At 35.9% G+C, this 14,083-nt stretch overlaps 2 protein-coding genes across 2 annotated transcripts; one reads left to right on the top strand and one right to left on the bottom strand.

The window, feature by feature from the left end:
• The first annotated feature begins 1,210 nt into the window (after positions 1-1,210).
• Positions 1,211-4,464, top strand: LOC131007763 (protein NUCLEAR FUSION DEFECTIVE 4-like). Its single transcript, XM_057934682.1, has 3 exons — positions 1,211-1,736; positions 2,515-3,404; positions 3,825-4,464. The coding sequence occupies exons 1-3, from the start codon at positions 1,413-1,415 to the stop codon at positions 4,288-4,290; spliced, it is 1,680 nt and encodes a 559-aa protein (XP_057790665.1). The 5' UTR covers positions 1,211-1,412; the 3' UTR covers positions 4,291-4,464.
• Positions 4,465-5,964: 1,500 nt separating this feature from the next.
• LOC131007762 (uncharacterized) lies at positions 5,965-7,617 on the bottom strand. The gene has a single exon (XM_057934681.1). It carries the CDS (start codon positions 6,969-6,971, stop codon positions 6,327-6,329), a length of 645 nt encoding a protein of 214 aa, XP_057790664.1. The 5' UTR covers positions 6,972-7,617; the 3' UTR covers positions 5,965-6,326.
• Between the last annotated feature and the right edge of the window lie 6,466 nt (positions 7,618-14,083).

The raw sequence follows: 14,083 nt of genomic DNA, 5'->3' as shown, positions 1-14,083 counted from the left end.
GTTGCTTGATCTTAAGGTCGACGCCGAGGATGGGGTTCACACGTTCGCGGATCCAGCCCCAATATGCCTCTCCCTTCTGATCCGTCCCACGGATCGAGTCGTTGGTCTCCTCCGCCCAAATTTGGACGATGAGATCCGTATGCTCGGGAGCATACGTATGACGGTACCTAGCGGCCTTGTCGTGCTTGATTTTGGTGGCCATTTCCTTCCTCCGGCCGCCTTTCTTTGGTGGGGAGACACTCTGCTGAGCACTGACCGGTTCCTCCTCGGGCGGGCTCTCCTCCAAGTTGATTCCTCCCATATCAGGATGATAATCGGAGGAGAGATCAGGGCACCAATTTGGATCGTAGAAAGGGTTGTGTGGATCCATGACGGAGAAAATTGTAGGAGAAGAAGAGGTGTGAAGAGAAGAAGGAAGAAGGAGAAGAGGTGTGAAGAGAAGAAGGAAGAAGGTGGGGTGTTTTAAAGAAGAGAAGAAGGAGAAAAAAAAATTAATGAAAACGGTCGGTCAAAGGTGCGGAAACCGAGGAGCTGCAGTCAAAATTCGAATATAATTCGAATTTTCCCTTTTTTTTTTTAAATTGGGCGCGTGCATTGCACGCGCCATCTCCTCCGCCCATTCGAGGATACTCGATAACTCGAGGAGTCCTCGAGGAGCTCCACGCTGCATCGCCCTCCTCGACGCCCTCCCTCTCCTCGAGGAGCTCCTCGAGTACCCGCGATGCGGGTGCTCTTAGGAATGAGTAACTAAAACAAAATTTAAGAGGTCGTCACTATGCTTACTTCCGACCAGGCCAGCTTCTTAAAATTTAGGGCTCGTTTGGTTTTCAGTAAAGGATTATGTAGGATAATTTGTAACCAGGATATTTAGCGTGGATAATGACAGATTATTAATACTGAGTTGGTGTTTGCTATCATGGCTAAATACAGAATATCCTGGTTTAAGTTAATCCTAGGGGAGGTGATATTATTAATCCTAAGAAATCTGGATTAATAATACTGGGTCGTGGAATTAAATCGGGTCATCCGCATTATTACTAAATAATACCAAACACTAGACTGATCTATACTAAATTAGCTAATACAGTGTATTACGTTCAAAGTTGTTCCAACATTTAACTTCACTTTAAAATGCCAAAAGGAAATCAAAAGTAATCCCTCATTACTTTCTCAAACAACCCACTATGTCTATGTCTGTGTTCATCACATTTAGAATTAGAAAACCATTTTGAAGACGACTGCTACTCTGTATAATAATAAAAAAATCAATGCTTCAAAAACCAACAAAATAAAATATTCCACTTTATACCTAATAAAAAGGAGGTCCTAGGATCTCCCAAATATCACCATAAACCCAACTGTTGTACGTCTCTCTCTCTCTCTACCTCTCCAACTCACTTTTGGAAGAATCAATGGTGGAGCTAAAAGCAGGAAGCAGGCCGCCGTGGGTGGGATTAGGTGCCGCTGTGTGGGTGCAGATTGCAGCAGGAAATGCCTACACCTTCTCTCTTTACTCGCCCTCCCTCAAATCAGTTCTCGGATTCAGTCAGCAGCAGCTCACCATTCTCGGAGTCGCCAATGATATCGGAGAAAATGTCGGGATTCTGCCTGGAATCGCCTGCAACAAGCTCCCTCCCTGGTCTGTTCTTCTCATCGGTGTTTTCGCCTCTTTTTTCGGATATGGTGTTATCTGGCTCGCTGTTAGCCAGACTCTTCCTTCCATGCCTTATTGGCTTGTAAGTTTCTTTCCATCTCTTTCTTCTTTTCCCTCCAACTTTCCAGTTTTCAATTTTTGTTGTCATCAACTTTGATGATTGGTGATTTTGATTACATCTATAGTTGCCACTCGGAGTGATTAAGAATTTAGCTACTTATGTTCGAGAAGGAATAACTTTTATTACTGTTGAATGAATCACTGAATTTGTTAAATTCGAATATCAATTAAGAAAAGTTTCTGAATCTTGTGTGGACCTATCTTTCCTATTCAATTGAGGCAACGCGGAGGAAGATATTAACTCTGTCCTCTACTGTTCTGGTTTATACTATTTCGATCAATGAAATAGCAACCACCTAATCACAAACAATTTGTAGGTTAAGAGAAGCCTTTCGATTTCACTAGTAAGAAATCTGGGCTGATCTCTACTAGTTTGTTTAGTTTTAGGCTTTTAGCTGTTGAAGAATTCCTTCTCGTGAGAATGGCAAAGAAAAATTGTATATTGATGTATTGAAAATGGCAGAAATACTGAGGAAGGAGATTAGTAAGACGTGTAACTAAAAATCTGGTACTTGGCCGTTGAGTGACTATTGTTCGGTACAAATGAGTGTCCAAGCAAAGGAAAATACCACACTTTTTGATTTCCTTACTATAGCTCGATCACATTGTTAAAGAGAAATATGGTATATTGCCTAAAAGTATAAAATTCCTTTTCATTGTGTAACTTGATTTATTTTTCTTGATGACTACTTACTTTCATCATGTGATGTTCTACCTAATTATCTGGATAACCGTTGCAGTTGTGGTGTGCATTGTGTATTGCCACAAACAGCAGCGCATGGCTTGGCACAGCAGTCCTCGTCACCAACATGAGGAACTTCCCTCTCAGTAGGGGTACGGTTGCTGGAATACTAAAAGGTTACGTTGGTTTAAGTGGTGCCGTCTTCACAGAGGTGTTCATTATGGTCCTTAATGGTTCGGCTTCAAGCCATTTGCTACTCCTAACACTTGGAATTCCAGCTATAGGTCTGGCAATGATGTACTTTGTCCGGCCCTGTACTCCGGCCTCTGGAGAAGACTCACGGGAACGTGGCCATTTTCTTTTCGTGCAAGCAGCTAGTCTTACCCTCGCCGTTTATCTTCTCACCACAACCATTTTGAAGGACTTCTTATCTCTTGGAAATACAATCTCCTACATATTTATTGCTGTGATGATTATTCTTTTGATGGCTCCTCTAGGAATTCCCTTGAAAATGACTTTGTTCCCCGTGATTAGCGAGAAACGGGGCGAGCAATCTGATTTAGTCGGGGACAAAGGTGATTCGAATCCAATAGATCCTCTACTGAGCCCATCTCCGTCAGCAACCAATCTTGGAAGTTATTACGAGTCTGAAGATGTCTCGGAGGTGGATATGCTTCTTGCTGTGGGTGAGGGTGCAGTTAAAAAGAAAAGGAAACCTAGGAGAGGAGAGGACTTCACTTTTCGTGAAGCTATTGTAAAGGCCGACTTTTGGCTTCTATGGTTTGTTTACTTCTTCGGAGTCGGCTCAGGAGTAACCGTCCTTAATAATTTGGCGCAGATTGGTGTTTCATTTGGTGTCAATGATGCTACTGTATTGTTGAGCGTGTTCAGCTTTTGTAACTTTTTGGGTCGCCTTGGAGCTGGAGTCATCTCAGAACACTTTGTGAGGTAAACTTACATATTCTACTTGGTATCTTGCTAAACCCTAAACCCTATACATATATGTTCTAGACTTCTAGGAAGCTCCTCTCTTGATTCTTACTATGGATTAATTTGTATGAGGGAAGTATTGTGTAAGACGGTTTGATCAGGTCAAGATAAGTGACCCGAATCAAAACATTATAGAGCACCGGAAAAACTATTCTATTGAATTGGACTTGAATCAGCATATGACCCATGTGAAGGAACTTGACGACCCATCAAACTGTCTTACACAAGTCTTAATTTGTGATTATGTGTATTCGCTCATGTGAAAATGTTTCATCGACCCCATTTTTTTTGGGACAGCACAATCCCCTAAGCATACTTGGTATTCGTTTCTAAACACTGCAGTCATTGAAAGGTTGTTTACCGTTTCACCCATTGCAGGTCGAAAACAATTCCTCGGACATTTTGGATGGCCATAACACAATCAATCATGATCCTGACGTTTCTTCTATATGCTTCAGCCATGAATGGCACCCTCTACGCTGCTACAGCGTTACTAGGGGTTTGCTACGGCGTCCAGTTTGGTATAATGATCCCAACCTCATCCGAACTCTTTGGGTTGAGAAACTTTGGCATAATATTCAACTTCATGCAGCTGGGAAATCCTCTTGGGGCGCTTATCTTCTCCGGTTGGCTTGCTGGTCAGGTATACGACTCGGAGGCTGCTAAGCAGCTAGGATCGTCGTGCATAGGTCCAAACTGCTTTAGGCTCACATTCCTCGTCTTGGCGGGGCTTTGTGGCATGGGAACTTTGTTGAGCGTAGTTCTCACATTAAGACTAAAACCAGTTTACCAAATGCTCTATGCTAACGGTTCCTTCCGCCTGCCTCAGAGCTCCGGCCACTGATTACGAGAGGACTTATATGTGTTGAACATCATCATCATCTAAGTTGTTAACTCTTAGAATTTTGCTGTGTGAAATAGGCATGAGTTTTATAAATAGATAAGCCTACCACCATGTTTATTGTGAAGAGAAGAACAAAATTTAGATGCATAATATGCAGAGTTATCTCTTTCTGTATTTGATGCTCGTACCTCTAATTTGTTCTCATTGTGTTTTCCTTCTTCTGCATTTGTGTTTGAAGGTGTTCAGTTTCTAACATATTAGATCAAATATAAACTTTTCTCTTTGTATAACTACGAACTAATATGGATCATTGGAGTTTGTATGATTTATGATTGTGATAGAAATAAGCATTATCGAAATAGAAAAATCATTATCATAAAAGAAGTTGAATATATAAAATATACTATGATTCATAAGTGAGCATGTTAATTTCCAGTTTTATGCATGATCATAATTGATTGAAGCCGTGAGATGAGTAGACAAATGGACATTACAATGTCCGTCGAGTCATTTCAATGTTGTTTTTTCATTAAGACGTTTCCAACTATTATACTTTTAAATTGTGGGCACTAAAGTAGAAGAGAAGGAATGAGCCAAAGAGGGATTGAATATTGGTGCTTGAGAGTGACTAAAGGGAAAAAGTGGTCTTGTTCATGATGTTCCTATAAAAATCACACTTTTTCCATAGGAGTGAACCCAAAGGGATTGTGTTGATGAAGTCTTTGCACACTCTTGGCTTGCAAAAATGTAGTAGTGTGGGTCATTCACAATTTTGAATTTCCAATTTCTACCTATCAACAGACTAAATGTGGATTCAATCATACAAATATTACCTTTGACTTTTTTAGGGAAAATATGTTTTCAACGGGTATATATAGTTGGCCTAATTTCCAACGAGTTTGATGTCAACATTCGATAAAATATATTAATGTTTCTACTTTTTTGCTGCTATATAGATTTATTATATGAGTGTTTCGTACGATAAAAGTGGTAACGGTCAATTTCTCTTGGGGAAATTATTGGTATGTGGAGCAAAAAAGCTATAGACGAGTCAAGTTAAGGTAGCATATATGAAACATTTAAGTGAAATAAACTCATACTATTTGTTTTCCAAAATATATTATTAAGACAAAATATCTTATGAATGAGTTGAACTTTACTGAGATGAGCCTATTTAAAGCTAATCTTGATTTTATTCGTTTCTCTTTTCCTTGAAAGGCTTAATGTTAAGAAGATTAATTTAGAAGACATTAAGGAGATGTGAACTCGTGACATTTCAATTATAAGGATTACGTTTCTTTCCCTAAACAAACGAATTATTAATTGAGAATAATTATTCATAATTGTCATTGAGATTTTAATAAATGTATTAATAAACATAAGTTCATGTATATGCTACTCTACAATAAAAAATGTTTTCAAGTATTATGTATAAGAAAGTGAACATGCAATACTCTGTTTCTATCCCTGTTCTATGAGACTAGGTTGCGTCATGATATTAACATGGCGAAATAAAATATTAATCTATAACTGAATCTGAAATTAGTTAAAAAGCTCATTATTTACACATAACCAACTCTTTGACACGTCAGCTCGTAAGAAATGCAGAATTTTCAGTTTGTAGTGATTACAAAATAGAACTCTGAGTTAGTAAGCATGAGACAACAGCAGCACTCCAGAAATCATATGTAGCCCTCCATGTGTGAAGAAATTACAATAAAGTAAAAAAAAAAAACTCATCATACGCAAAACAACTTTATGTGCAGCCTCCACTAATTAGTTGAAATTAGTAAAGAGCCCTAAGTGGAACCATAACCACTGTACCGAATTTAGGTGATGGAAAATCACCTACACATCTACGTAAATTTACGACGTAACGATTGTGTGACAAATTAAAACTAATCAAAATGCCTAAACCAATTAAGCCGTAATTGGTGGAAAGAGCCCTAAAAACCAATCTCTCACCACTCAAACTGAAAGCCAAATTAAACAAAAGGTTAAAAGAAAAAAATATTACTAAAATGGCACCAAGTGTTTCAAGTAGGTTTCAAGTTCTGAAACATGGCATCCCACCTGATATCTTCAACCGCAGGGGACCAATACTCATCATAATCCTCCTTCCGAACATCCCCGGCGGGATGATACGGGCTCGAGAAGCTGTCGATTCTCGAGCTGTGGAAGAACATGGGGCTCCCATTGGTCAGCAGGAGGGGGGCTTTGCTCGTGAGGGCCCCACTCCTGTTGGCCATGGCGATCCTCTTGTTCCTCCTGAGCAGGGCGCTGCCCTTCCAGCGTGCACTGTAGCTGCGCCTGGGCACGAGGGCGAGGGCAGAGTCCTCGCCCTCGCCCTCGCGGGGTCGGGCCCACAGGTACTTGGAGAAGCACCTCTTGGTCCGTTTGATGGCGATCAAGATCTTGGATACGGGCTGCGCCTTGTCCTTCCTGGCGAGCTTGATGATCTCGAGGCGGTGCTTGGCTATGGAGATGCCCATGCTCTGGAGGAATTCATGGTTGAAATAGGAGATGTCGCCTTCCTCCAGCTCGTTCTGAGCGAAGGATAAGCCGTATTCGTAGACGAGGGTGGGCTCTAGCCCTGTTTTTGAGAGCCAAGAGAACCAATCCATAATTGGACAAAAATGAGAGATTGCTAGTGTGGAAATGGTTATAGGCAAAGGCAACATATATATATGAAAAGGCTAGTGTGATTTGCCTAACTAGATTCTTCAAATCATATGTTTTATTAGTTGGGTTGATAGTTTTTTTTTTCTTTTCTTTTTTGTGGTAGTTGAATGTTGAGAGAGAGACTAAAAAGAAAAGTGAAGTCGGGGTTGAGCGTGTTGAGTGAGTCTGGAATTTGGGTTTTGTATACGACATTATTGATGCATAATAATGTATAAAATAAAAATACATAATTAAATAAGAAATATCGTATGAGGCTTGGGGCAGGAGTATGGGACGCAAACTGGGCATTTCAAGGCTATTTATTGCTCCCTCACCCGAAAAATAAAAATAAAATAATAAATACAATGTGAATAAAAATATTAATGCTTGAGTGAGGACTAAGATAAATGGGATATCTTCAACAATATAAGTATATGGGAAAATATATAGTAATCATGTTTTTTTTGAAAGAGAAGGAAATATATATGTGACTGTGAAGACGTGTATTCGGCATCAATCACGGCCTGATAAAGGGCAGTCTAAAGCCCCAGCGCCTCTCCTTTTTACTTTTTGAATTTTTGTTGTGAATCTATGATAAATTAAAAGATAATTTGCAAATAATTATAGTTTAATTCATTGAATTCATCAAAATATCTGTCACAAATCTCAACATTTACTTCAGTTAGCAGCAAATGAATTATTAGTCATTAATGTCACGTAGTAAATCAATTGGGTTAGAAATTAAGTATGATAGGTAAATTAAGTAACAAGACAAAAAGTAATGAATAAAAGTAAAGTAACTACACAAAAAGTAATGAATAAAGAAAGCAATTTGTTCATGTGACATGTCTGTGTGCACCAAAATGTATAATAAGTGGGCAATGTTGAATTATCTAGACAGAAACTGCTATTGTGATAAAGAAAGAAGCACTATAAATAAAAGCATTTATTTGTTGTCAACTTTCAAAGTAAATATTTTTGCTTCATAACTATTTAGATGCTAATATGAGAGAGAGAGAGAGAGAGAGAGAGAGAGAGAGGGAGAGAGAGAGAGAGGAGAAGAAGAAGCAATTGTTGCTTTATACCACAATTAGGGATTTGGCAGTAAAAGCATATACCTAACTATTGACCAAGAATCCCTTTCAAAAAAAAAAAAAAAAGACTATTGACCAAGAATCAACTTTCTGTGAGCACTGAGCAATTAAAGTGGGGGAGGCAATACAAAATTATTTTATTTACTATTATAGTTCATTATAATTTAAATCACGCCTTGACTTTCAATTTTAATTTGAAGTAGGTATTTTCCTGATATCATCCGTAACTAATCTCCCATTATGAAACAATCAGGAACAGAAAGCAACTTTAATGTAGCACTAGGTGCAATTAATTTGTATCAGGAAAAGAAAGCAACTTTAGAATTTTAAATTTCACCCAAATTATGTAGAACGAGATTGGAATTAAAAAAGAATGTAGATGAAATGACGATCAAAATGAATATTAATTTTGAAACTTGGCATGTTCGTGGAATGTACATTTTATTTTATGATAGTTTTTTAGTTGGGGGATTGAAAAATGAAATTTTACCATTGTAATACCACTAATTAAGATCTTGATATGAATTCTTTTTAATTGTATGATTATAGAATTAATAATATACTATCATTATATTCATTACGTCTGAAGATATGTCTAAGCTGAAATTTTTAATTTATATATTATATATTTACATTTGTTAATTAGATTAAATATCATAAGTTGTAATTATAAAAGTACTAGCATTTGCACTCGTGCAAAGCATGAAAGATATTGTTATATTTCATTATATATAAAATTGATATTAATTTGATTATTATATAATTTTTTTAAATATAATTTAAAAAAATACTGTAATTTAAGATAATTATTTTACTTTAATATAAAAAATAAAGAATAATTCACATTAATAAAAATTGATATTGTGAAAAAAGAAAACAATATAAGTTCAAAGATATTTGAAAAAAAATAGATTTATTCAAAAAAAAGAGGAGAGAAAATTTTCTTAAGTTTTAATCTTTAAATAAATATAATTTTTATAATTTAAATCTAATATTTACATAACATATATCAAATTAAAGCTTTTGTCATGATCTTTAATTTGATATGCATATCAAATATTTTATAATTAGTCGAATTTCACAATTTTAGAAAAGAAATAAAAGAGAAAAATAAGAAGTTAAAGAAAAAGAAAAAAAAAGATGTATAGATTATAAATAAACCTTTAATTTTATTATAATCACAAATTTGCCACTCAATTTTGAAATTGATTTGAAATCAATTTGAAATTGAGAACTCCCTTTATACTTTTTTTTAATATAGTATAGATATGGTTGTATACACAAAATTGTTAATTTGATTAAAAATATTGAAGTGTCCCACATTGGATTGGAGATAGTGGCATGAGCCACTTTATATGGTGAGGCAACCATCTCCCTTATAAGGCCTTTTAAGGGAGGAATGAGCCCAATATCCATTTCTATTCGGGCCCAATATCCATTTTTAACATGGTATCAGAGCCAACCCAATCCAATGATGGGCCCCCCCAATATCGTTGTCAACAGATGGCGTTTGGATAGTCCACGCTGCGCGTGCGGGGGGTGTATTGAAGTGTCCCACATTGGATTGGAGATAGTGGCATGAGTCACTTTATATGGTGAGACAACCATCTCCCTTACAAGGCCTTTTAAGGGAGGAATGAGCCCAATATCCATTTTTAACAAAAAAGGAGTACTAAGGTTTAAAACATAGAACAATTTGATTTTTATTAGAGCTACACACAAACTCCTCTAAGTGACTTCAATCTCTAACCTATTAATTAAAGGAAAAACTCCAAAAAAATCTTGATGGAGGTTCGATGTTTTGAATTCGAGTTTGAGATTTTGAAAAAGTAGTTTTTATGCGCGCGATTCAACTTGATAATGGTAGCTTTTGCACAATAATTTGTACAAATTACTTTATTGGCTCAGCCGGTAAATATAGGTCAATTTTGCATACATTTTAATTTTTAAAGAGCGGAAGAAGGTAGAATGCCTTGAAAGAATGTCAAAATTAAATTAGTGAGACCTCACATTAAATTAATTATAACCATTAACTAAATGGGTTGTTAATTACAATTCGAGAGATTAAAGCATTGATGTAACTAGGGGTGGATGATGCATAACTTTTCTAGGGGATACCTATATCATCGCGTTACAAAGCGGCATTTGCACGAATGAGAGAAAATAGTGAAAGAGGAAGGACCAATACCAATATTTTAATATTTAATCTCTTTCGTATAAGTATATATGTCAAGTCATTTTATTAACATTCTTGAATTTTTTCTATAATTTTTCTTTAAATATTTCACCATCTTGTAGCTGCGAGATACCGTAGTGCAAATATTTGATGAGTCGTGAACTTTATAAGGGTAAAAAAAAACAGAAAAACAAATGAGTACATGTGTGTCCACCCCTCTATATATGTCAAATACATATAGAATTTTATGTGTTGTAAATCACAAAAGTAAATAGCTTGTATATGTAATATTAATTTCGCATTAATGAATGTAACAATTAATAATAGGGCCTCGTGAGTTTAGTCCGTGCTAATTACTAGCATACATATGTTGTTGGTTGGTTGGATCTCAGCTAATGGAATTATAGGATGTCTCTAATATTCTTTCCAAACATCATTTTTTTACTTTGAAAAACCATGATTTCTATATCCCTGCAACTAACACAATTTTTATGAGTCATGCTAAACTAGAAAAAGACATCATTCAAAGTTAAGAGGCTGGGTTCACGAGCGCCAAAACGACAACGAATAGAGTCGTATTGTCTCCCCCCATGTGAAAAGGCAATGGTTATGAATACTTGTATGATTTGGAGTTTTTGCAACAAACAAAAGCGTGTGTTTTCTGGTTTGTCTTGTCACAAACACACATATATACATATATATATAGGGAGAGGTTCAAATAAGAACCACTAAATAAAATTAGAACAGAGAACCATTTTAAACCATTCGATCATCAAGATCTACGGTGGATGCATCATCTTGGTGGATGAATGCAGATCATGGGTTCGAATCCTGAAGGGAGCAAAAAATTTACTATTTTCGGATGCATTAAATTTAATAGCGAATGCATTAATTTATATAGTAGATGCATTGATTTTAATGGTTCTTATGTTCTCACGATAAATGTGGTTCTCACTATAACCGCACCCTATATATATATATATATATATATATATGAGACGTGAGAATAATGAATATTAATCCAATATATAATGTTGAATAAGGTAGTACATATATAGTGTTAAATAATGATATTCAAAATTCAAATAAGATTGCTATTTTTCGTGAGACGTAAGAATAATAAATAAGTCAATATATAATGTTGAATAACGATATTCAAAATATTAGTAAATTCACAATAAATTTTAAAAATAGTGATAGTTTAGGATTGAGTATTTGGCAAATTAACATTTTCCATGCAAATTTACAACTTGTGGATGAAATAACATGTACGCATGTGATGTGTCCGGCGCCGGAGGCTTGTTCTCCGGTGATGGAATTGAAAAGGATTGGAGGTTACTTGTCTCTTATATTTCTCAAAGGTTGAGATATATATGTTTGAAAGATGTACGAAAATGAGGATAATTTAAAATTAAATCATTATATTTTAGACCAATTTTTTATGTATATCAATAATAAATCAAAAAATTATTAATCAATATATAAATTAATAAAGTAAAAAAATATTAATGAATAATTATTACAATATAGGTTTAAGTATGGGTAAATAAAACATTTTTTTTATCAAGCAGATATGAGTATTTATCTTTATTTTTTGTTATTATCCCGGTGAAAAAGATACAAATTAAAGATATAATGGTGGGAAAATTTAGCAAATAAAATGCAATGATTCTGCAATCCAATATATATTTTCTAGCTTTATTGTAGGAATTAACTAATACAATTAGCCATGAAGCATCTTGGCATTTAATTAGAGCATTATATTACTATATACTAGTAGATTTAATGAAGGCTGATAATTATTAATTTATTGCATGCGCATGCAGATATAATCATGTATGGTAGTTGAAATGTAAACTTGTACAACTAACCTAAAATTAGTTTAATGAAGTTGTCCATGACACATGAGCATACCAAATTAAACAAGAAATTAATTGTGAGTCACATGATGCGATAGAGCTTCATTAACTATTTAGTTTATCATTCACATTTCATGGTAGTACATAGTACTTCCTTTCAAAAGTATTTTCAATCTTTATCATGCATACACTTAAATTATATTTGCGTGCAATGCTTCTAAATCAATGTTAGACTGTGTTCCATTAATTGATAAATTTATCATGAGAAAAATACTGTGTTCTATTTAATTGATAAATTTATCATGAGAAAAATATGAATAACAAAATTAAATCAGACATACTGAAATATTCAGTATGTTCGATGCACAATGAATTAATAGTCCCAAATAAATTTTAATCGTAAATTAATAATTTTCTATTAAAGATAATAAATTTTAATTAGAAATCTGTAAATCATTATTAAACTTAATTAAAATAGATGCATTGTGCATCTGAATATTCATGAAAATTGTGACCGAGGGAGAGCGGTTGTACAAATACTTTAGAGGATGACTCTTGAAAAAAACACTCAACAACCTCAAAATACACTCCACCGCGCCACCGTCCAACATAGCCACGCTTCCCACCAGTTACACAAAGCCAATAATTCGACCCAACATATGCTCTGAGTTGACCATCCCCAGCAGAATATGCACTGCCCCGACCTTGATCATCTTCAACTGGTTGCTCTGCACCAGCGCCAGGGCGAGTCTTGCAGAGTCGCTCCGAGTCAGACCGCGGCGCGTGGAGAAGCGGCAACAGTGCCCCTAAAACCCCTATCGCGGTCTTGTTTTGCTCTTCTAGGGATAAGCTGAAAAGCACGCCCAGCGGCGGATCCAGGATTTTTAAATTGGGGGTACGAAAATATAATCTCATAAACATAAATATAAAAGATACTTTAATGTTAAAAATACTATATCTTAAAACATTGTTCAAAGATAGTAAGATGCAAAAGAAGGGAGAAAATTTTTGGAAAAAATTGTAGTATATGTAGTTCTCAATTTCTGAGATTTAAGATTGTATACGCAGCCCCAGCCACCCTTTTTGACTTTTAATGGGCCCAAGCCCAAATAAATTTACATGAAGCAAAACAAATCGATTGGGGTTGTTTGGGGGGGGGGGGGAGGGGCAAAAATAGTTAAACAATACTAATTACATAACACTACTAGTAATTTTTTTTTTGGGTACAGTACCGCCATCGCCCCTTATAGATCCGCCACTGAGCACGCCGACTGTGTAGTCCTGCGCCATGTCCACTCCTCAGAACGTCGATCAGCGGCATGATCTCGATTTTGCTGGATGAGGAGGAAGACGAGTAGCACGAAGGGCGAGTCAAGTTAATTAGGGGGAGAGAAGTCCACGACTGCGACTATTTCGAGCTGGCAGCGGACGGCGAAGGCATCAATTGATGGCCGATTTTCTCGGCAGAGTAGAAGTTGAGGGGGATCGGGGGGTCGAGGTGGTGACGGCGGCACCATTGAAGATGTTGGAGTAGAGGGCAAGGTTGGGGATGACAGAGGAGAAATCTGCAGCGGCGGCATCGTAGAGAGTTGCTTTTTAATTAGAGGCTATATGAATAAAATAATATTTTAATTTATTAAATTAGAGGCTACATAGAGTAAAATTGAGGCTATAAATAGAATCACCAACATGTTTTGTGCTTTAAACTTTAATTGGGCCTTGTAGTTATTTACTGTTGAAAACCCATTCCCAAATTACACTGTGCCTCATATATTAACTGTTAAATTTGATATTAAAAAATTGCCATAAAAAAGAAGTTTGTTTTCAACTTTTAGAAGTACGCTTAGTGTAGGGACAATTTTAGAAGTACACGTAAAAATAGTGTTGTGAAATAAACATTAAATTATGGTGCTAAATGTATAGTATAATTTAGTATGGGGCCCACTTCAATGCAAAGTTGTGCGTCTAAAATCATAGGTTTATTAAACTGAAGAGTTATCCAT

This window comes from Salvia miltiorrhiza, chromosome 2, assembly GCF_028751815.1.
Source record: "Salvia miltiorrhiza cultivar Shanhuang (shh) chromosome 2, IMPLAD_Smil_shh, whole genome shotgun sequence".
In the NCBI taxonomy this organism is placed as follows: domain Eukaryota; kingdom Viridiplantae; phylum Streptophyta; class Magnoliopsida; order Lamiales; family Lamiaceae; genus Salvia; species Salvia miltiorrhiza.
The sequence above is the reverse complement of the archived record's forward strand: the minus strand, read 5'-3'. Positions and strand labels throughout refer to the sequence as shown.

Bases quoted from the DNA above. Each gene is read 5' to 3' on its own strand.
- LOC131007763 (XM_057934682.1), top strand. From the start codon at position 1,413: ATGGTGGAGCTAAAAGCAGGAAGCAGGCCGCCGTGGGTGGGATTAGGT. The intron at 1,737-2,514 runs GTAAGTTTCTTT...TAACCGTTGCAG, and splicing joins CTTCCATGCCTTATTGGCTT to TTGTGGTGTGCATTGTGTAT. The intron at 3,405-3,824 runs GTAAACTTACAT...CACCCATTGCAG, and splicing joins ATCTCAGAACACTTTGTGAG to GTCGAAAACAATTCCTCGGA.
- LOC131007762 (XM_057934681.1), bottom strand. From the start codon at position 6,971: ATGTTGCCTTTGCCTATAACCATTTCCACACTAGCAATCTCTCATTTT.